This window comes from Jatropha curcas, chromosome 4 (genome assembly GCF_041381405.1).
Source record: "Jatropha curcas cultivar XTBG-Jc1 chromosome 4, XTBG_Jcur_1.0, whole genome shotgun sequence".
Taxonomy (NCBI): Eukaryota; Viridiplantae; Streptophyta; class Magnoliopsida; order Malpighiales; family Euphorbiaceae; genus Jatropha; species Jatropha curcas.
The window spans coordinates 27357479-27380478 of NC_143154.1; the positions used below are offsets into that span (position 1 = coordinate 27357479).

Here is a 23000-nt window from a genome sequence, read left to right on the forward strand (position 1 = left end):
AAAATCACTAACAAGCTCTCCCGATGTATTGTTAGCTATTTTAACCCGGTCTAATTACCTATCTTCCAATAGCGCAATCAAACATGAATTAAATCATTAAGTTTTATGGTTTGTTTTGTGAATCCATAACCTAAGGTCATTAACTTATGAAAACCCCCCATGAGTCAAACCGTATAGCTTCCGCATCAAGTTATTATTCTCATGTGTTTTATTAACCTTTTCATATCAAAGACCCTTCTTCCGATAGTGATAATCGAAATAAATCAATCTAGGGGAAAATTCTGCCTAGAAGCATTAAGTTCATTAATAAATCATAACTTGAATAAGGAAAAATAAATCTAATTGCATAAATTGGAAAATAGATTAAGCTACATCAAACCCCCTAGTATAAGAGTTTAGTTACACATAGTACTTAAATAAAACTCAACAATACTTGATAAATATTCCATAATCAATAAGATAATGAAAGAAATAAACAAGATTAAGAGTTAGAAATAAGAACTAGAGATAAATTGCTTGGATGGCTTCCTTGAAACCTTGCACAACTCCTAAACACTTAGCCTCAAAAGAAAATAAAACTATCTAAAAACTATGAGAAAAGGGAGAATAGATGTAGAGTGTAGGATGTGTCATCTCTCTGAGTGGCTTCTTTGCTTCCTTATATAGCCTATTTGGGGGAACAAGCCTTGTGCTTTGATGAGTGAAGTCCAACTTTGTTAGGTGGAAAAGTTTGTAAATTAAGCCATAAATTGCTCTCAATTATGGTGTCTCAAATGCACATGGTTGAACTTTGACTGGCATGTGAAGAAAGCATCCAAAGCACCTTGTGAAAATGGTAGAAATTAGTTGGCAACTTTTGACTCAAAATATAGAAATCTTGGTCTGCACGGGCGTGTTGCCTGGCACGGCCAGGGGCGTGCTTCTCTCTGGAAGTTAGAGGCATATGAGGCACTGGCGTGTTCCGCAGCACGGTCTGGGAAGGCTAGCGCGCACGGGCGTGTCGCGTTGCACGGGCTAGGGCGTGCTCTTCTCTGCCTCTTGAGTTGCGCTTCTCGCGGTCGCGCATTTGCAAGTCGCGCTCGCGACTTGTGCTGGCAAACCTTCTGCCTCTCAAGGGTGCTTTCTCGCGCCCGCGCATATGAATATCGCGCTCGCGACTTCATCTCGCGCCTGCGTATATGACTGTCGCGCTCGCGTCTTCTCGCGTCTTCTGGTTCAATTGCTTCTGATACTCAGATCTGCTTGTCGCGCCCGCGCATTTTAAAGTCGCGCTCGCGACTTCAGCTCGCGTCCGTGCATATGGAAGGTGCGCTCGCGAGCTTTTCTTGCAAATCTTCTGACTCTCTTTTCTGATTGTCGCGCTCGCGCATTTGAAAGTCGCACTTGCGACTTGGCCACTTTTCTTTGTTGAGACTTGCTTCGTAGCGCGACTTGGGCGTGCCACTTAGCACGGCTAGGGCGTGCTAGAGCTGAGTGTCTTGTTTTCTAAAGTTCTTTTCTGCACCAATTCCTACAATTTTCTCTTAGATCAAGCGGATTAAAGATCAAGGAAGCTTTTGATCATAATTATGCTAAAAGTGATTAAAACCAAATTAAAGCAATAAAAACTTACTAAAATTCTAACAAATATTATAATAAAAACACTATAAAAATCAACACTATCAAAATTCCCCAAACTTAAACTATTGCTTGTCCTCAAGTAATAAAATTCTTTCTGAAAGTAGCATGGAATAATTATTTGCGAATTTAATCAATAACTGAATTAATCATAAGAATAAATTATATATATATCCTATGTAAGTTATTTTTTTAGCAAAAATTGATATAACATATTCTTTTTATTAAACATGAGTAAATGACATTTTGCTTACTTCTTATAGAATAGTGAGTATTAGGACAAATTTAGCCTACATGTAATATTTCTCATCTCAAGGTATTTTTAGGTAACCTACTTCTATTAAAGAAATTGGTTGCATTTTATGCTCCATACCACTTCTCATCTTTTTCTTCTTTTGTGGTTGCATTTTATGCTCCATACCACTTATATATTTATAAGAATATAAGTAATAAGTAGTTGCATTTTATGCTCCCTACTATTTTATTTTAAAAAAAAATAAATAAATAAAACCTTCATCCTTTATTGATTTAAAACATACATGTAATATGGCTTTAGTGTCCTTTTTCTCTTTATTCAAGTTTTAGAAAAATGCTCTAAACAAATGGTTAAGTCCAAGAAGTATGTTAAAACCAATTTTTGGTTTAAAATAATTTACTTTGGAAAATATTATTAATTTATTCAAAAGTTTAACTAAGATATATCATAAATTCATACTAATAATTATTCCATACTTATTTTATTGAAATAAAATTTTATAATTTAGATAAAACGTCCACCCCCTACTTAAATGAGCACATTGTCCGCAATGAGCAATTCCCCAAACTTATTGTAGTGCAAATAATAAGAAGTTTAGAAGTGTACCATTGTTGGGGCAAAAGAATGCAATGGAGCGTGGTAGATCATCCAAGCTAGGAGGTGAGAAACAGAAAAATAATAATAATCTAAAGGAAAAACAACACAAACCAAAAACAACACAAACCATTAAATCTAAAGGAAAAATGGGTCGTCTCCCACAAGCACTTTTGTTTAACGTCGTTAAGTTCAACATTCTGAACCTGATTCGTTTTAATCAAGATGGATAATGGTTTTAACAGGGTCAAAATTTCCACCATGGTATACCTTTAGGCGATGAGCATTCACTTTGAAACATCGGTTGCCATCCATTATCTCGACTGCTCCATGTGGAAAAATTTCCTGAATTGTGAACGGACCAGACCATCTCGAGTGCAATTTGCCTGGAAAAAGACGGAGTCTAGAATTATATAGTAATACCTGTTGGCCTACCTTTAGATTTCGTTGAATGATACGCTTATCATGCCATCGTTTGGTGCGTTCTTTGTATACTTTGGTATTTTCATAAGCGTGGAGCCTCATTTCATCCATCATATTCAATTGAAGCAACCTCTTTTGACCAGCTTCCTTAGTGTCAAAATTAAGAAATTTGATTGCCCAATATGCTTTATGCTCCAACTCGACAGGGAGGTGACAGGCCTTACCATATACCAGTCGATATGGTGACATGCCAATTGGCGTCTTGAATGCAGTTCTATAGGCCCAAAGAGCATCATCGAGCTTCTTGGACCAGTCCTTCCTTGATTGGCCAACAGTTGTTTCCAAAATCTTCTTGATTTCCCGATTCGTGACTTCTACTTGTCCGCTTGTTTGAGGGTGATATGGAGTACCTACACGATGTGTAACACCATATCTGGAAAGTAGTGAGTCAAGGTACTTGTTACAGAAATGCTTACCTCCGTCGGTGATTATTGCTCTTGGAGTACCATGCCGTGTGAAAATGTATTTCTTGATGAAGCTCATCACACTTTTGGCATCATTATTGGGAAGAGCAATAGCTTCTGCCCATTTTGATACATAATCCACCGCCACTAGGATATATTGGTTCGAGTATGATGAAGGAAATGGTCCCATGAAGTCTAGACCCCAAACGTCGAAAATTTCGACCTCAAGAATGCCATGCAAAGGCATCTCTTGTCTTCTTGAAATATTACCTAACCTCTGACATTGATCACAAAGACGAACATAGTTAAAAGCATCTTTAAACAGATTAGGCCAATACAAACCGCTTTCCAAAATACGTGCTGCCGTCTTGTTTGCTCCAAAATGCCCTCCACATTCCATTGAATGGCAGAATTTAAGGACACTCTCCATTTCACTTTCCGGTATACACCGCCTGAATAGTTGATCATTACAGTATTTGAACAAAAATGGCTCCTCCCAATAATAGTATTTGATATCATGGAAAAATCTTTTCTTTTGTTGATAAGAAAAATTGGGAGGAGTAATTTTGCACACAAGATAGTTGACTATATCAGCATACCAGGGGGTTTGAGCTTTTACCATTAGCAAAAGTTGCTCATGGGGGAAGTTCTCATTAATTTGTAGTTTGGTTGTATCCTCTTCCTCCAACTCTAATATGGAAAGGTGGTCAGCCACAAGATTCTCGGTTCCCTTCTTGTCGCGAATTTCCAAATCAAATTCCTGCAATAAGAGAACCCAACGAATCAGTCTTGGTTTTGCATCTTTCTTTTCTAGTAAATATTTGATGGCTGAATGATCTGTATAGACTATTGTTTTTGCTCCAATTAAATAGGCCCTGAATTTATCAAAAGCAAAAACAATAGCTAGCAATTCTTTTTCAGTAGTTGCATAATTCAATTGTGCGTCATTCAAGGTGCGACTAGCATAATAGATGACATGCAACTTCTTGTCCTTCCTTTGCCCAAGAACAGCTCCAATAGCATGATCACTAGCATCACACATAAGTTCAAATGGAAGAGTCCAGTCTGGTGTAGTGATGATAGGTGCTGAAATTAACTCCTTTTTTAACCTGTTAAAAGCATCTAAACATTCTTTGTCAAAATTGAAAGGAACATCTTTAACTAACAAATTACAAAGAGGTTTTGTGATTTTTGAGAAATCCTTGATAAACCTTCTGTAAAACCCTGCATGACCAAGAAAACTTCTTATGCCTTTCACTGAGTTAGGAGGAGGCAGTTTTTCAATTACCTCGATTTTGGCTTTGTCTACTTCAATTCCTTGTTGAGAGATTTTATGCCCTAAGACAATTCCTTCACTAACCATGAAGTGACATTTTTCCCAATTTAACACAAGGTTAGTATCTTCACAACGTTGCATTACTAAAGATAGATTATAAAGACATGCATCGAAAGAAGAACCAAATACAGAAAAATCATCCATAAATATCTCAATAGATTTCTCAACCATATCAGAAAATATGGCCATCATGCATCTTTGGAAAGTTGCAGGAGCATTGCATAATCCGAAAGGCATTCTCCTATAGGCAAAAGTGCCATAAGGACAAGTGAAAGTGGTCTTTTCCTGATCTTCTGGAGCAATGGGTATTTGGAAGTACCCGGAATAACCGTCCAAGAAACAGTAGAAAGGATAACCTGCAAGTCTTTCAAGCATTTGATCAATAAAGGGTAAGGGAAAATGGTCTTTACGTGTTGCTTTGTTTAATTTTCTGTAATCAATGCACACACGCCAACCTGTGACTGTTCTAGTGGGAATTAACTCATTGCTTTCATTAAAGATGACAGTCATACCTCCCTTCTTTGGCACCACTTGAATAGGACTTACCCAACTACTATCGGATATTGGATAGATAATACCGGCGTCCAGAAGTTTTATGATTTCAGCCTTCACTACTTCCTTCATGTTTGGATTTAATCGTCTTTGGTGCTCGATTGAAGGCTTGTAGTCGTCCTCCATTAGGATCTTATGCATGCATACACTGGGGCTTATCCCTTGTAGATCAGAGATCGACCATCCTATGGCCTTCTTGTGCTTTCGAAGAACCTGTAACAACCCTTCCTCTTGATCAAGTGTTAAGTGAGAGGAAATAATAACAGGAAAAGAGTTGTTTTCACCTAGAAATGCATGCTTCAAATGAGGGGGAAGCTGCTTCAGTTCTTGTTTGGGTGGTGTATCTTCTTCTTCTTTTTCTTCTGTATTATTACAATTATTATTCATGCGATATAAAGTTTTATCTACACATGTATCTATTACATCTATTCTAAAGCAATCATCGCAGTCCATAGGTAGTTTACAAGATTTTAACACATCGAAAACAACCTCTTCTTGACCTACTCTCAATGTCAATTTTCCATCGTGTACATCAATTAGAGCTCTTGCAGTTGCAAGAAAAGGTCGTCCAAGGATCAATGATCCTTCTCTTCCTTCATCAATGTCAAGGATGACAAAATCAACTGGAAAAATGAATTTCCCTACCTTGACTAGTACGTCCTCTACAATTCCTTTGGGATATTTGATTGATCGATCGGCTAATTGTAGAGACATCTTTGTTGGCTTGAGCTCCCCCATACCTAGCATTTTAAAGACTTCATAAGACATCAGATTTATGCTAGCTCCTAAGTCAGCCAAAGCCTTTTCAAAATTTAAATTGCCAATATTACAAGGGATAGAAAAACTCCCTGGGTCTTTGAGCTTTGGTGGCAATTTATTTTGAATAATTGCACTGCATTCCTCAGTCAGCTTTACCATTCCTTGGTCATCAATCTTTCTTTTCTTGCTCAGGATTTCTTTCAAGAATTTTGCATAACTTGGCATTTGAGCAAGAGCTTCAGCAAAAGGGATGTTTATTTGAAGCTTTTTGAAAACGTCCAGGAATTTCATGAAACTTTGGTCATCCTGTGTCTTTTTCAATCTTTGTGGAAATGGAACTGGTGGAACATAAGGTTTTACCTCTTCCTTCTCTACTAGATCAATGATAGGTGCCTTTTTCTCTTCCTCCTTCTCTTTTTCTTTTCTGGGTTTGTCCTCCAACTCTCTTCCACTCCTCAAGGTGATTGCTTGTACCTGTTCTTTAGGATTTTTTTCAGTGTTACTAGGTAACGTACCTTGAGGTCTAGCTGCCATCATGTTTGCAAATTGTCCCATTTGGATCTCCAGATTTCTTATCGCAGCTTGTTGGATTTTATTGTGTTCTCTTGTTTCGTTCATGAAATCCATGTGCGATTTTAAGAGGGCAGTAAGGAGATCATCATGAGACTTCTTTTCAGGGGGCAAGAAACCTGGTGGTGCATTTAAAGCATTATTAGAATTACCATATGAAAGACTCGGATGATTTCTCAACCTGTTATCATAAGGATTCGAATATGGGTAATTCCTCCTTTGTTGGTTCATCACATAGTTCACTTGCTCCAAGGTTTGTGGGTTTGCAGAATCTAACATGCATTCTCCAACTCCATGCGGTTCGTTGCATCTGTCACAAGTTTGCATGATAGAATTTACAGACTTAGTGGTTAGCAAATCAAGCTTTCTTACCATATTATCAACCTTTGCATTGAGTGCAGTGATGGCATCAATTTCATAAATCCCAGCAGTCTTTCTTCTTTCAGAGCTGCTTTGATAATGGCTATTGCTGGTCATTTCTTCTATTAAATTATATGCCTCATCAATCTCTTTTCTTTCAAAGGATCCTCCTGCAGCTGCATCCAAAGTAATTTTAATGTTAGGTGACAATGAATTATAGAAAGTTTGGACCTGTAACCATTTGGGCAAACTATGGTGAGGACATTTTCTCAACAAATCCTTGAATCTTTCCCAAGTCTCATACAAGCTTTCTTGATCATGATGAGCAAAGGTCATAATCTCATTCCTTAATTTAGTTGTTTTAGAAGATGGAAAGAATTTAGCTAAAAATTTCTGGGCTAACTCTTCCCAAGTTTTAAAACTTCCAGCAGGACAAGATTGTAACCATGATCGTGCTTTGTCTCTTAGAGTAAAAGGAAAGAGTCTTAATTTAATGGCATCTTCAGAAACACCATTTTGTTTGAAAGTGTCACAAATTTCCAGGAAATTAGTGATATGAGCATTAGGATCTTCACTAGGAAGTCCTCCATATTGAATAGAAGTGGAAAGCATTTGTATTATTGCTGGTTTAATTTCAAAATTATTTGCTTCCACTCTTGGTCTAGTGATGCTGGAGGTTGCTCCGTTAAGAGAAGGTGTGGTGTAATCTCGCAAGGTACGGACATTTGGCTGCTGTATGGCTTGAGGATTTCCAGCAAGATGTATATTTGGAAGTTGAGGATTAAGTCCGTCCATGTTTGTTTGTTGTTCGGTTCTATTTTCTTGTGCTCTCCTTGCTGCGTTGTTCCTTCTGCAGGTTTTCTCAATTTCTGGATCAAAAATCAGAGGATCTGTCCTTCTAGATCTTCTTTGCATAAAACCTGAGATAGTCTGCAGAGAAATTAAATGACTAAAAACAAATGAATAAGTAAATGTCTAAATTAATAACAAGATAATTCGTATTGATATTGGTATTGCCAATCCCCGGCAACGATGCCAAAAACTTGATAGAGATTTTCGCAAGTGTACGAAATCGCTACAAGTAATATATGATGAGTAGAGTATCGTATCCACAGGGATTGTAATCCAAGTACCAAAATTATGTTATCTTATTATTATTTAAACGATAAATGAGAAAATTGTTTATAGAAATTAAATTCAACAAGTAAAAATAAGAAGTTAAGCAAGCAATTATTGATTAAAGAAATCAAGGAAGTAAAACTACTAGGGGTTTTGATTTCACTTAACTCTATCCAATTTATTTCATTAGTTCATTGATCAATTTAATTATTCAAGTAGGGGAAACAACCCAAAAATCACTAACAAGCTCTCCCGATGTATTGTTAGCTATTTTAACCCGGTCTAATTACCTATCTTCCAATAGCGCAATCAAACATGAATTAAATCATTAAGTTTTATGGTTTGTTTTGTGAATCCATAACCTAAGGTCATTAACTTATGAAAACCCCCCATGAGTCAAACCGTATAGCTTCCGCATCAAGTTATTATTCTCATGTGTTTTATTAACCTTTTCATATCAAAGACCCTTCTTCCGATAGTGATAATCGAAATAAATCAATCTAGGGGAAAATTCTGCCTAGAAGCATTAAGTTCATTAATAAATCATAACTTGAATAAGGAAAAATAAATCTAATTGCATAAATTGGAAAATAGATTAAGCTACATCAAACCCCCTAGTATAAGAGTTTAGTTACACATAGTACTTAAATAAAACTCAACAATACTTGATAAATATTCCATAATCAATAAGATAATGAAAGAAATAAACAAGATTAAGAGTTAGAAATAAGAACTAGAGATAAATTGCTTGGATGGCTTCCTTGAAACCTTGCACAACTCCTAAACACTTAGCCTCAAAAGAAAATAAAACTATCTAAAAACTATGAGAAAAGGGAGAATAGATGTAGAGTGTAGGATGTGTCATCTCTCTGAGTGGCTTCTTTGCTTCCTTATATAGCCTATTTGGGGGAACAAGCCTTGTGCTTTGATGAGTGAAGTCCAACTTTGTTAGGTGGAAAAGTTTGTAAATTAAGCCATAAATTGCTCTCAATTATGGTGTCTCAAATGCACATGGTTGAACTTTGACTGGCATGTGAAGAAAGCATCCAAAGCACCTTGTGAAAATGGTAGAAATTAGTTGGCAACTTTTGACTCAAAATATAGAAATCTTGGTCTGCACGGGCGTGTTGCCTGGCACGGCCAGGGGCGTGCTTCTCTCTGGAAGTTAGAGGCATATGAGGCACTGGCGTGTTCCGCAGCACGGTCTGGGAAGGCTAGCGCGCACGGGCGTGTCGCGTTGCACGGGCTGGGGCGTGCTCTTCTCTGCCTCTTGAGTTACGCTTCTCGCGGTCGCGCATTTGCAAGTCGCGCTCGCGACTTGTGCTGGCAAACCTTCTGCCTCTCTAGGGTGCTTTCTCGCGCCCGCGCATATGAATATCGCGCTCGCGACTTCATCTCGCGCCTGCGTATATGACTGTCGCGCTCGCGTCTTCTCGCGTCTTCTGGTTCAATTGCTTCTGATACTCAGATCTGCTTGTCGCGCCCGCGCATTTTAAAGTCGCGCTCGCGACTTCAGCTCGCGTCCGTGCATATGGAAGGTGCGCTCGCGAGCTTTTCTTGCAAATCTTCTGACTCTCTTTTCTGATTGTCGCGCTCGCGCATTTGAAAGTCGCGCTCGCGACTTGGCCACTTTTCTTTGTTGAGACTTGCTTCGTAGCGCGACTTGGGCATGCCACTTAGCACGGCTAGGGCGTGCTAGAGCGGAGTGTCTTGTTTTTTAAAGTTCTTTTCTGCACCAATTCCTACAATTTTCTCTTAGATCAAGCGGATTAAAGATCAAGGAAGCTTTTGATCATAATTATGCTAAAAGTGATTAAAACCAAATTAAAGCAATAAAAACTTACTAAAATTCTAACAAATATTATAATAAAAACACTATAAAAATCAACACTAGCACTATCATTTAATCAAGTGGTACGTGCTCAGAAAGTAAGGGGCTGACCGTAAGGTCTAATTGTGGTTGGACAAAATATGTAACATCTACAAGGCGGGTCGGGCAAGAAGACTTCTAGTATGTAGAAAGTCATCCATAGGACTTTGAAAAGACCTTGTTGATTACAAATTAAATAAAGAACTGCGGAACACCTGGTGATTAGAATAGCTATAACGACAATGACAACAAAATAGTATAATTATACCCTTCACAAACAGAGCAATGCAGATCTTAAGAAGTTGGATTAATTATATCATTGGAGAGATCCATATCAAACAATTAATTATATTAATGAAACCTAGATAGTTCATTATTCAGAAATAGCATAATTACATAGAAATGCTTAAATTTTTAGAAAATATTCAAACTAGCAGAATAGAGCAGCGTTAATGATCTTAGTCTCCATATTTATCCAATTGCAATTCTTTCAAACAACTAAAAACCCAGTAACCGGGAAACAACATTTTTAAGAAACAAAAACAGAGCAGGTCTTATTGTCTATAATAGCACATTGTCGAGTATAAACAAATTTTGTCCATTCTTATAGTAACTACAAATTGGAAAAAGATCATCAGCATTTACTCTCAGGATTCCTTTCTAAAACCATGCAAAATTTGATAGACTGTAATAAGCATACCAGAGGCTTAAATCAATTGGATTTAACTACAATTTTCATCTTCCCATTTGATTCATAATTTCCGAAAATACAGACTTAGACTTAAATCCATCAGGATCAAGTTTAGCAGCACTCCCTTCACCACTGCTAACTGTGCTCTTGGAGTCCTCCTTTTGTTCGCCTGAAACGCTAAATATATCATCATCATCAGTAGTTACAACAGCTTCCCCACGCAACAACAATGGACTTTCCTGCTCTTCACCCACACTCTCGACACTACTATTTCTACTCTTCTCTGCCGTCTCTTGAAGCTGCAATGCTAACTCCAGCTCACATATCACGCCGCTCATTGCCGGTCTTTGTGCTCCATTGTCACGCAAACAGCTCTCCGCGATCTCTCCAAATTTCTCCAAACAGGCAAGATCAGCATCACCTCTCAAGTGCGGGTCCATTATTCGGTCGAGTGCACCTCTTCTATAGCAGATTCTAGCCCAATCAGCTAAATTCGCTTGCTCTTTGGGTAATCCTGGAATTACAGGTGCCCTAGCACATAATACCTCCAATAGAACAACTCCGAATGAGTACACGTCAGATTTTTCAGTGAGGTGTTGCCTACGATAATACTCTGGATCTACATATCCAATACTACCCCTGACAACAGTGCTGACTTGCGTTTGGGACTGGCTAGTGTGAACCCCTCCCCAAAATATCATGGCGATATGAATGCATGTGACTAAGGAAAAAATGCACGTGAATGAATGAGTCGCCACCTTGTTTAATTGTTTTAGGGTAAACTAGGAAAAACCCTAAGTGACTCCAATTTTAATTAACCTAGTTACTAGATTAATTAGCCCAATGTCTAAGGCATGGTCTTCGAACCCGAGGTGGATCCCGAGACTATGTCATGCTGATGAAACTAACCTAAGAATGAATGTTTTGCAAGGAAGATGAAATAATTTAGACCAATGAAAAAGATGTTTATGTGATTCGACTTGCCGCCCGGGGTTAGATCCCGAACGTGCCTACGTACTTCCGTTTGAATGGAAGATCAAAGTCAACGTAGTTCGATAGGCCTCTTTTAGAGGGCTTTTGAAGGGGATGCTTAATGCATGAGTGTGTGTATGCTTTGTGCATTTCGTTTAGGCATTTTGCCAAAAGATTGATTGATTTAGGCACTTGGTGCCAAAATGTTGATTTTGAGGCTTTTAGCCAAAAGAATTTAATTTGGGCTTATTCTTGCCAAAAGATTGATTTTTAAGGCATTTGTGCCAAAACGAATTGTTTTAAGGCTTTTAAAGCCAAAATATTGGTTTAGGCAATTAATTTGCCAAATGATGTTAATTGGGCGATTGTCGCCTAAATGGATTGATTTAAGGCAGTTTATTTGCCAAAAAATTGTTTGAAGGCTTTTAGCCAAAGAAATTTAATTTAAGCGATTTGTCGCTACAAAAAGGTTAATCTTCACTTATAGGCAATTTGTTTGCCTAAAGTGATTAATTAAAGGCTTTTAGCCAAATTTTGATTTAAGCGGTTTGTCGCTTAAAAACTGATTAATTCTCACTTGTAGGTAATTTGTTTGCCTAAAGTGATTAATTAAATTGAAATATAGGCAATTTATTGCCATAATAAAAAAAGTGTTTAATTAGGGCCTTTTAGTCACAATTATTGATTAATTAGACTTAGGCCGAAAACTGTTCGAAATAAAGGCACTTTTACCATAGTTATGGATTAACTAGGCTTTTTTAGCCAATATTGTCGAATTTAAGCTTTAATACCACGATTATTGATTAACCGGGCATTTAAGCTTAATTTTATTTAATTGAGGCAATTTGTTTGCCTTGTGGATGATATGAATGCATTTATGCAGTTATAGAATTTAAGAGGAGTAGAAGAGAAACATGCATGAAATGCTAAAATTAAAAAAGACAGAGTTTAGTTTTGTGTACCTGATTTAGTCGACGGCCACTTCTTAACTCCAGGTTAAGCTCCTCGTTAAGGGAAATTAATTAATTTAATTTAATTTTAATTACCCAAATAACAAAGAAAGAAAGCAATAAAAGCTAAATTAAAATGCAAAAAAGCAGTAAAGAATCGCAAGGAGCGAGAGGGAGAAGGAGCGTCCGTCAACACAGACTGAGTGTGGAAAAAAGGAGGCCCGAGGCCTGTATTTATAGGCACAAAAAAACGGACTGTTTTCGGTGGTCGGGTCGCCGGCCCGGCGGCCATCCCGGCGGCCGGGCCGCCGGCTGGGCCGCCGGCTCGGCGGCCGGGCCGCCGACTCGGCGGCCAGCCCGGCGGCCGGGCCGCCGGTCCGTAGGCGGCTGGGCCGCCGACTTGGCGACCTTCCCGGCGGCTGGGCCGCCGGGTCGGCGGCCTGACTGGCGGCTGGGCCGCCGGGACGGGCCGCCGGCTCGGCGGCTGGCTCCGGTGGCTGAGCCACCGGGGCAGGCAGGTTCACTCCGGGGGCTTTTCCGGGAGTTCCGGACCTCCAAAAAATATTCCGGGACCAGTTCCGTGATCCTCGTAATTTTCCGGACGTTTCAAGTACCATATTGGCATACTTCCGGTGAACTTTCCGAAAGGCCTCCAGTCCGGCCGGACTGTTCGCAGTCGGAAAAAACAGGCTTTTGAGCCTCAAAAATTTGAATATTCACAGGCGACTGCAGCCGCTGTCGCCGGCGGCCGGGAAAACCGGCTTTTCGAGTCTCAAAATTTGAGTATTCACAGTTGCCCCCCACCGGCAACCATAAAAATGATTTATGGGTGTCGGTGGTTGTCTGAAGACCAAATTTTGAGGATGGGCAGCGGAGGAAACCCCGCCGTGGTTTTTTTTTTTTTTTTTGAAAATGAAATGATCAAATGCATGGATTTATGTTGGTAACTTAAAGATGTTTTTGCCTCTTAATGAGGGCTTAAAAAGAAGTTTTGCCTCTTAATGAGGGCTTGAAAAGAGATTTTGCCTCTTAAAGGACTTGAAAAGAGATTTTGCCTCTTAGAGGACTTGAAAAGAGATTTTGCCTCTTAGTGAGGGCTTGAAAAGAGATTTTGCCTCTTCGAGGACTTGAAAAGATGTTTTGCCTCTTAGTGAGGGCTTGAAGAGATGTTTTGCCTCTTAATGAGGGTTTGAAAAGAGATTTGTTTTATTTTTCTTTGAGAACCAAGGGTCCACCTAAAGTCGAAATGATCAAATGGCTTGGTTTTGGATGAAAAAGGGTTGGTTATTTGTTAGGGTTTCACCCTAGGTTTTATGTAAGAAAGTTAACCATTAACCGGGTTCTACCCTGGGTTTGGGTAAAAGAGATTGACGATGGTTGGGTTCCACCCTGGGTTGTGTATGTTTTTTTTTTTTATAACACTTGCCCCTGAATTCGACTTGGAGGATTTTGCCCCCTGCTTGAGGGAATTGATGCCTTTATTAGCTGAAACAGAATTTCTTCTTAATGAAAGACTAAAATTTTGTGATTACTTCTGTGATGGGAGAATGGTGAAGGTTCTTATCACTTCTTGCCCCCAGAATGGTGCTGACCATGGAATACTTCAAAACATTGGTGTTGTATTTGTCCTTTCGATCGAGGAATCAAAGAGAACAAGGTTACTTATATGACTCGAGGAAACGGACAATGTGGATGACATCGCTCGTCTGAAAGGATCGAAGAAACGATGGTCCGAGTGGAGACGAGGTATTAAAGAATTACCTCTCAATGATTATGTTTGACACTTTTTTAGGGATTGTTTTGACATTTTTCTCTCTCCCTCTTTCTTCGAGGAATGACTCAAAGAGTGACGCTTTCAAAACGGACTTTTGAGAATGACTCGATTTTTGTGGCCCGTTGTGGAATGACCACTGGTGATGGAGACTTGATTTTAGAGACTCGATTTAGAGACCCAAAGTTTTCTTGTAGTGAATTTTGACTCGAAGGAACTCAGTGATTCCTGGAAAAAATGATTTATATACTCCCAAGGAGACCTTTGAAAGCACCTTTTTTTTTTTTTTTTTTTTTTTTTGGCCTTAACTTTTGCCTAGTAGCCGCCCTTTCGGGTTTTCGACTCTAGCAGGCTCTTTGCCCTAACTTTTGCCTAGACCGCCCTTTCGGGTTTTCAGCCTAGCGGGCTCAATTCTTGCCTGAAGCCGCCCTTTCGGGTTTTCAACTCCAGCTTTTATTTTTCTTTTCTTCTCTTTTTTTTATTTTTTATTTTTTATATTGGCAAAGAGAAAATGCTATTTATGATGCAAACTTATGTTTGTGACCGCGCCTTTGTGGCTGCCTACGTATCTCCAAGAACTCTTCGGGGGATGGGGAGAATCAGGTCTTTCGTAGTTCCTTCCGGGATGCGAACTTCGTGCTCGGCTGGTGCGGAATTCATCTCCGTCTTGATGTTAGTGCGGAATTCCTTTCTGTCTTGGTGCGGAATTTATTTCCGGCTTGCTGCTGGGGCAGAATTCAATTCTGACTTAATTTTGATTGTGGAATTCATTTCCGATTTGACTTCTTCGGGATTCCTTCCTGACTTGATATTAATACAGAATTCATCTCCGATTTGAATTTTTTTTTTTTTTTTTTTTTTGCGGGATTCCTTCCCGGCTGGATGTCTCTGCGGGATTCTTTCCCGACTGGATGTCTTTGCGGGATTCTTTCCCGGCTTGATGTTGATGCAGAATTCATTTCTGACTTAATTTCTTTCGCGGGATTTCTTCCCGGCTTGATGTCTTTGCGGGATTCCTTCCCGACTTGATGTCTTTGCGGGATTCATTCCCGACTGGATGTCTTCGCGGGATTCTTTCCCGGCTTGATGTTGATGCAGAATTCATTTCTGACTTGATTTCTTCGCGGGATTCCTTCCCGGCTTGATGTCTTTACGGGATTCATTCCTGACTTAGATGATGTTGAATCAACTTATTGACTCGAGCTCGTATGATAGTGATGACCCTAGGCGAATCTGACTTTGTTGTTGTAGTGGTTTTACCACTGGTTGACTGAAATGTGACTTGTATTCGCCACAAAGAGTTTTGAATACCCACATTGTGGCGGTAACTTGAGGGGCTTGAGTGTTGAAGAAGCTTTTATGCTTTGAGTTTATGGCTTTGCCATGTTTGAATTCTTGAGGTTAATTTGATTCCTTTTCTTGAACTTTATCTTCCTCTGAACTTGAAACTTATTTCCTCAATGGTTCTCCTCTCCATAAGGAATTTTGAGGAGACTCTTCCTTTTCCCCGTTTTGAGAAATGATCCTTGTTTATAAGGACACTTGTACTTGTGCCATGCTTGGCGCTTGATTTTCAAGGTGTTTGTTGTCATCCAATTCGTGAAAATGACTGCTTCTTTTAACTTGCTTTTTCAAAGTGTGAGTAGCCGCTTGGTCTTTGTCCTTATGGCTGAAATGATTTGTCATCTACCCTTGATGGTCTTGAATTTAACGGAGAGCCTGCAGTTGACCCGTTTTTGACAACTCGATTTCCTGTAGCTTTGTCCTTGATTTCTTTCTTTTGTGCAGGAGTTCCTCTTTGACCCATTTTTTTCTTTTGCTTGTTTTCTTCCTTTTGACCAGGGGTTCCTTTTGTCCCGTTTTTCCCTATGCCTGCTTAGAAGCAGCCTCTCCATAAAGAATTTCGAGGCAACTGGATTCTGAGATGACTTGAGTAGTGTATGGATAGCATTGCGACTTCGTGCAGACCCAACCCAATTCCAAATATAACTTCTTTTATTCTGTCGCTTTTAAGCTCGAAATTCAAACACCTCTCTGTCAGAGCATCTTCCATTCCTGGGTTTTTGGAGAAACCATTCTGGCCCTAACCCCTTCAATCGGCTTTGCCTCGGTACTGTTTTGAAGTCTTGCGTACCCTTTGCTGGATCCTTTCCATGATTACCCTTCAAAACTTCCCCTTTGATGGTGCTTCTTAGGATGCCCCCAGCTTTGATTGATGCAGAGCAAATGAAAGGATGAATGCATTTTTCTTTGCCAATTTTTATTATCTTTTTGTCATTTTTTTTTTATTTTTTTCAATTTTTCTTTATTATTTTTTTCGATTTTTTTTTTTTTTTTTTTTTTTTGCTTTCACAGGCAAGGATAGGGAAAGAGTATAAATATGATTGGAACGTAAACTGATCCCTTTTTATTGATAAGACAAAATTTGTGTACAAAAGACACTTAGATTTACAAATGAATACTTGAATGGAAATGAAAATGAAAAGAAAAAAGAAACTAGACCCTAAAAGATAGACTCTAGGTGGGCTGTGATGGACTAGGATTGGATTGACTGTAGTGACTTTGTTCTTCTCGATGCTTCAATCGATCAGACATGTTGTTGTTGGTCTTGAACAATACCTTTGTTCTTTTGGAGGCTTGATCTCAACCTTCTCAGACACAAACTTCATTCAATTCTAAGAAAAAGTTTGAAAGGATCGAACGATTCTTGTTCAGCAAATTTTTTTTTGCATTAATCCCATGGTTAGGCAAGGGATTGGTTGATGTTCAGCTTGCTCTTGGGGATGATGGACCCATTGTCAACTAGGTCTTGTAGACGGTTTTTCAAAGTCCAGCATGATTCGGTCTTATGCCCATGTCCTTGATGGTACTCACAGTATTCATTGGTTTTGAAATTCCGGGGCAGGGGGTTTGGTAATGGCCTTGCTTCTAAGGGCTTCAGTAAATTTGCTTTTACTGCTTCTTGGAACACCAAAAGGATTGGCATGCCGAGATCAGTATATTGCCTCCTTGGCTGATTGTTTCCCAAATTCCCAATACGTAAAGGATTCATGGGGATTATACTGGCTATTTCATTTGTCTCACTGGACCCAGCATGATTCTGCTTCTTGTATGAGTCTTCTTTGAGTTGACCCAACTGGATTAAGTCTTCCACCTTAGTTGCAGTCGCAATGAGCGATTGGAACGTAGGCAAGTACTGTGTTTGAAGATGTGACTGGTAGACAGGCAGTAAATTATTGATTATTATGTCAACTTGTTCCTGTTCAGAGGGTCGGTTGATCATTTGAGCAGCTTTGGCCCTCCACCTCGAAAGGAACGAGGAGAAGGGCTCATTGTTCTTTTGTCTAGTGGTTTCCAGCTCTCTCCGAGTGACATCCACTTCGATATTATAATGGTACTCCGTGTTGAAAGCATTGCATATGTCCTCCCAATTCTTCATTTTGGAACGATCCAAGCTTACAAACCATCTTAATGCAGCACCAGTCAAAGATTGCTGAAACAACTGAGCAAGGAGCTCGCTGTTCAGGCCAAACGGGTTGAGGGCACCTACATACATTTTCAGGTGCATTTTAGGACAAGTGGTTCCATCAAACTTGTCCATGTTGGGCATCTTGAACTTTGTCGGCAGTCTTGCTTCGGGGAACAAGGACAAGGAGTCCATGTCCACGACTTCTTTGTGTGTCTTGAGGGCACTGATAGACCTTTCCAGGAGTTCTAGTTTCTCTCTCATTTTCTGAGCTTCCAGCTCAGAAGCAGTTCCAGAGGGCATGCCATCCAGGTTAAGGGTAGGGTTTATTGGTTCTGCAGCAGGTCCCAGATTGGAGGTAGAAGGTCCACTTCCCCCGGCGGAAGCCCCATTTCCATTACCACCACCAAGTTCGGCTATTAGGGCAGTCCTCTGGGCAGCCAATGCCTCATTCATTCTAGCCTCCATTCTGGCTTCCAATTGTTCAATGAGGTTTTGGATGTCAGACAGTGATGCCATTGGTGCAGTTGGGGTTGTTGGACTTGTGGGTGAGAGCTCAGTTGGTGTTTCGGGTACAGGTGGTCTTTGGAGGGGTACCTGTAAAAGGACATAGTCAAAAATGATTAGACTATAAGGTATTTTCATAGGGTATGTGAGATAGTGTGAGGTAGGGTAGTGTATGGGCGAGGTATTTGGACATGACCCTTGTGATGTGGGGTGATATTGGTATGCTAGGACACCTAGGATAGAACTCCATGGGATGTGATATGTAAGGTAGAGTGTTTAGGGCTGGACACCTCGACTTTTCGAAAGACCCTAAGTTCTCAAAAAAAATTTTTTGGGCCTTAGGGGCCAAAATGTGAACTTTTGGGCCTTTGGGGCCAAAGTGTGAATTTTTGGGCCTCTGTGGCCAAATTGGGAATTTTTGGGCCTCTGTGGCCAAATTGGGAATTTTTGGGCCTTCGGGGCCAAATTGAGAATCTTTGGGCCTCTATGGCCAAATTGGGAATTTTTGGGCCTCTATGGCCAACTTGGAAATTTGTGGGCCTTCGGGGCCAAATTGGGAATTTTTGGGCCTTCGGGGCCAAATTGAGAATCTTTGGGCCTCTATGGCCAAATTGGGAATTTTTGGGCCTTCGGGGCCAAATTGAGAATTTTTGGGCCTCTATGGCCAAATTGGGAATTTTTGGGCCTCTATGGCCAACTTGGAAATTTGTGGGCCTTCGGGGCCAAATTGGAGATTTTTGGGCCTCTATGGCCAAATTGGAAATTTGTGGGCCTCTATGGCCAAATTGGAGATTTTTGGGCCTTTGGGGCCAAATTGAGAATTTTTGGGCCTTAGGGGCCAAATTGGAAATTTTTGGGCCTCTATGGCCAAATTGGAAATTTGTGGGCCTTCGGGGCCAAATCGAGAATTTTTAGGCCTCTGTGGCCAAATTGGAAAATTTTTCGGCCTTAGGGGCCAACTTGAGAATTTTTGGGCCTTTGGGGCCAAATTGAGAATTTTTGGGCCTTAGGGGCCAAATTGAGAATTTTTGGGCCTTTAAGGCCAAATTGGGCATTTTTGGGCCTCTGTGGCCAAATCTAGAATTTTTTTTGGGCCTTAGGGGCCAAAATTGGAAATTTTTGGGCCTCTGTGGCCAAATTGGGAATTTTTGGGTCTCAGTGGCCAAATTAGGAATTTTTGGGCCTTAGGGGCCAAAATGTAATTTTTCAGGTCTTAGGGACCAAAATGTGATTTTCCAGCTTTGAAAAGGAATGTTTTTTTTTTGTGAAGTTATGGGATGAATGCGTGAATGCGCACGACATCACAACATAATTCATTTTAATGGAATGATCCAGCATCATTGGGTGCATACTGTCCTAAAGGATAGGTTCTATAGGCTATGACACAAATAGAGGATTGGCTTATTAAGGGACCCTTGAGCCTTGAGCATGGATATACCTAACCACATGTGAAACAAAGAGTTTCGCGTGGGTCCAACAGTACGCATGCCCATGGGCCACCCCCAAAAGGATTAGGGATGGTTTGCGGCAACAGGGAGGACGCTTTGGCTGTCCGTCGACATAATCAAAGAGACCTGCCGATCAGCGCTACTTGCTATCCAGACTCAGAAGTTTGAACAGAGAGAGAAGAAATTCATTTGAAATTCATTTTTTATGTAATGGAGAAAAAGATTCTCTCAATCGTGCAAATAAATAAATAAATTAAAATGTCTTAAACAATTTGTACAATTTGAGTTTAAATTCCTCATCTCGTATTCTTAAAGAAAGAATACTTGATTTGTGCTAAGGTACCCTGCAAAATAAAGCATTGTAAAATAATGCCCTAAAGAAGGACAGGTTAGTTTACACAGCAATTGTAGTCCACTTTATGCAAAATGATTACATAAATCCCCAGCAGAGTCGCCAAACTGTGAACCCCTCCCCAAAATATCATGGCGATATGAATGCATGTGACTAAGGAAAAAATGCACGTGAATGAATGAGTCGCCACCTTGTTTAATTGTTTTAGGGTAAACTAGGAAAAACCCTAAGTGACTCCAATTTTAATTAACCTAGTTACTAGATTAATTAGCCCAATGTCTAAGGCATGGTCTTCGAACCCGAGGTGGATCCCGAGACTATGTCATGCTGATGAAACTAACCTAAGAATGAATGTTTTGCAAGGAAGATGAAATAATTTAGACCAATGAAAAAGATGTTTATGTGATTCGACTTGCCGCCCGGGGTTAGATCCCGAACGTGCCTATCTACTTCTGTTTGAATGGAAGATCAAAGTCAACGTAGTTCGATAGGCCTCTTTTAGAGGGCTTTTGAAGGGGATGCTTAATGCATGAGTGTGTGTATGCTTTGTGCATTTCGTTTAGGCATTTTGCCAAAAGATTGATTGATTTAGGCACTTGGTGCCAAAATGTTGATTTTGAGGCTTTTAGCCAAAAGAATTTAATTTGGGCTTATTCTTGCCAAAAGATTGATTTTTAAGGCATTTGTGCCAAAACGAATTGTTTTAAGGCTTTTAAAGCCAAAATATTGGTTTAGGCAATTAATTTGCCAAATGATGTTAATTGGGCGATTGTCGCCTAAATGGATTGATTTAAGGCAGTTTATTTGCCAAAAAATTGTTTGAAGGCTTTTAGCCAAAGAAATTTAATTTAAGCGATTTGTCGCTACAAAAAGGTTAATCTTCACTTATAGGCAATTTGTTTGCCTAAAGTGATTAATTAAAGGCTTTTAGCCAAATTTTGATTTAAGCGGTTTGTCGCTTAAAAACTGATTAATTCTCACTTGTAGGTAATTTGTTTGCCTAAAGTGATTAATTAAATTGAAATATAGGCAATTTATTGCCATAATAAAAAAAGTGTTTAATTAGGGCCTTTTAGTCACAATTATTGATTAATTAGACTTAGGCCGAAAACTGTTCGAAATAAAGGCACTTTTACCATAGTTATGGATTAACTAGGCTTTTTTAGCCAATATTGTCGAATTTAAGCTTTAATACCACGATTATTGATTAACCGGGCATTTAAGCTTAATTTTATTTAATTGAGGCAATTTGTTTGCCTTGTGGATGATATGAATGCATTTATGCAGTTATAGAATTTAAGAGGAGTAGAAGAGAAACATGCATGAAATGCTAAAATTAAAAAAGACAGAGTTTAGTTTTGTGTACCTGATTTAGTCGACGGCCACTTCTTAACTCCAGGTTAAGCTCCTCGTTAAGGGAAATTAATTAATTTAATTTAATTTTAATTACCCAAATAACAAAGAAAGAAAGCAATAAAAGCTAAATTAAAATGCAAAAAAGCAGTAAAGAATCGCAAGGAGCGAGAGGGAGAAGGAGCGTCCGTCAACACAGACTGAGTGTGGAAAAAAGGAGGCCCGAGGCCTGTATTTATAGGCACAAAAAAACGGACTGTTTTCGGTGGTCGAGTCGCCGGCCCGGCGGCCATCCCGGCGGCCGGGCCGCCGGCTGGGCCGCCGGCTGGGCCGCCGGCTCGGCGGCCCGCCCGGCGGCCGGGCCGCCGACTCGGCGGCCAGCCCGGCGGCCGGGCCGCCGGTCCGTAGGCGGCTGGGCCGCCGACTTGGCGACCTTCCCGGCGGCCGAGCCGCCGGTCCTTCGACGGCTGGGCCGCCGGGTCGGCGGCTGGCTCCGGTGGCTGAGCCACCGGGGCAGGCAGGTTCACTCCGGGGGCTTTTCCGGGAGTTCCGGACCTCCAAAAAATATTCCGGGACCAGTTCCGTGATCCTCGTAATTTTCCGGACGTTTCAAGTACCATATTGGCATACTTCCGGTGAACTTTCCGAAAGGCCTCCAGTCCGGCCGGACTGTTCGCAGTCGGAAAAAACAGGCTTTTGAGCCTCAAAAATTTGAATATTCACAGGCGACTGCAGCCGCTGTCGCCGGCGGCCGGGAAAACCGGCTTTTCGAGTCTCAAAATTTGAGTATTCACAGCTAGTGGGACCCATTCTTGACAAGCCAAAGTCAGAAACTTTAGCCACCCAGTTCTTCATCTGTCAGTATGTTCGTTGACTTGACGTCGCGGTGAATGATCGGGTGTTTCGCACCTGTATGGAGATGATGCAGTCCATGTGCAGCTCCGATGCAGATCTGTAGTCTTTGCTTCCATGGAAGAGGAGGGTTTTTGGTTTTGTAGAGATGATCACGGAGAGTGTTGCGGTGCATGAACTCGTATACTAGAATCATCTCGCCTGGATCATCACAGTATCCTATTAGAGACACGAGATGCGTGTGACGGAGCTTGGAAAGCATCTGGATTTCTGTTTTGAACTCGCGAGTTCCCTGTTTTGATGATGAATGTAATCGCTTGATTGCGACAGTAAAGGCGCCATCATCGATGGATCCTTTGTAGACATTAAAAATGTGTTGCTTTCTTGATAGACATGGGACAAGGGACATCAAAATTTATGAGTGCTATCCATCGATTATTTTGAGCAATAATTCACCACTGATAACAGAAATTAGTTCACTCGAGCTCTCTTTAGATTGGTGCAGTAAAATTAGAAATTTAAGATTTGAAAATATGTAAGTGTTTAAGGTTTTTTAAATTATGAACAATTCCTTAAAATTCAATGGCTTATTATTCAAAATTATGAATAATACAGATCCACACGCACACTATATGAATGCTTTAAACCTGCCGTATTTGTATATATTGTTGGATATCAGCTCTGATACCACTTGTTGGATATCAGCTCTGATACCACT

At 40.2% G+C, this 23000-nt stretch overlaps 1 protein-coding gene, 1 non-coding gene and 1 pseudogene across 2 annotated transcripts; 1 reads left to right on the plus strand and 2 right to left on the minus strand.

The window, feature by feature from the left end:
- Window positions 1-5411: 5411 nt before the first annotated feature.
- Window positions 5412-6226, minus strand: LOC149497121 (uncharacterized). Its single transcript, XM_089720014.1, has 2 exons — window positions 5527-6226; window positions 5412-5455 (listed from the first exon to the last, which is right to left on the minus strand). Exons 1-2 carry the CDS (start codon window positions 6224-6226, stop codon window positions 5412-5414), a joined length of 744 nt encoding a protein of 247 aa, XP_089576140.1.
- Window positions 6227-7178: 952 nt separating this feature from the next.
- On the plus strand, window positions 7179-7285 carry LOC149497122 (small nucleolar RNA R71). The gene has a single exon (XR_016320738.1). It is a non-coding gene; the product is annotated as a small nucleolar RNA R71 (small nucleolar RNA).
- Window positions 7286-10655: 3370 nt separating this feature from the next.
- On the minus strand, window positions 10656-22691 carry LOC149497123 (receptor-like protein kinase FERONIA pseudogene; annotated as a pseudogene).
- Between the last annotated feature and the right edge of the window lie 309 nt (window positions 22692-23000).

What these genes read in the sequence shown, in the direction of transcription:
- LOC149497121 (XM_089720014.1), bottom strand. Translation starts at nt 6,226, where the DNA reads ATGCCAAGTTATGCAAAATTCTTGAAAGAAATCCTGAGCAAGAAAAGA. An exon ending in TTTGAAGCATGCATTTCTAG is followed by an intron (nt 5,456 to 5,526) that starts GTGAAAACAACT and finishes GGGTTGTTACAG; the next exon opens with GTTCTTCGAAAGCACAAGAA.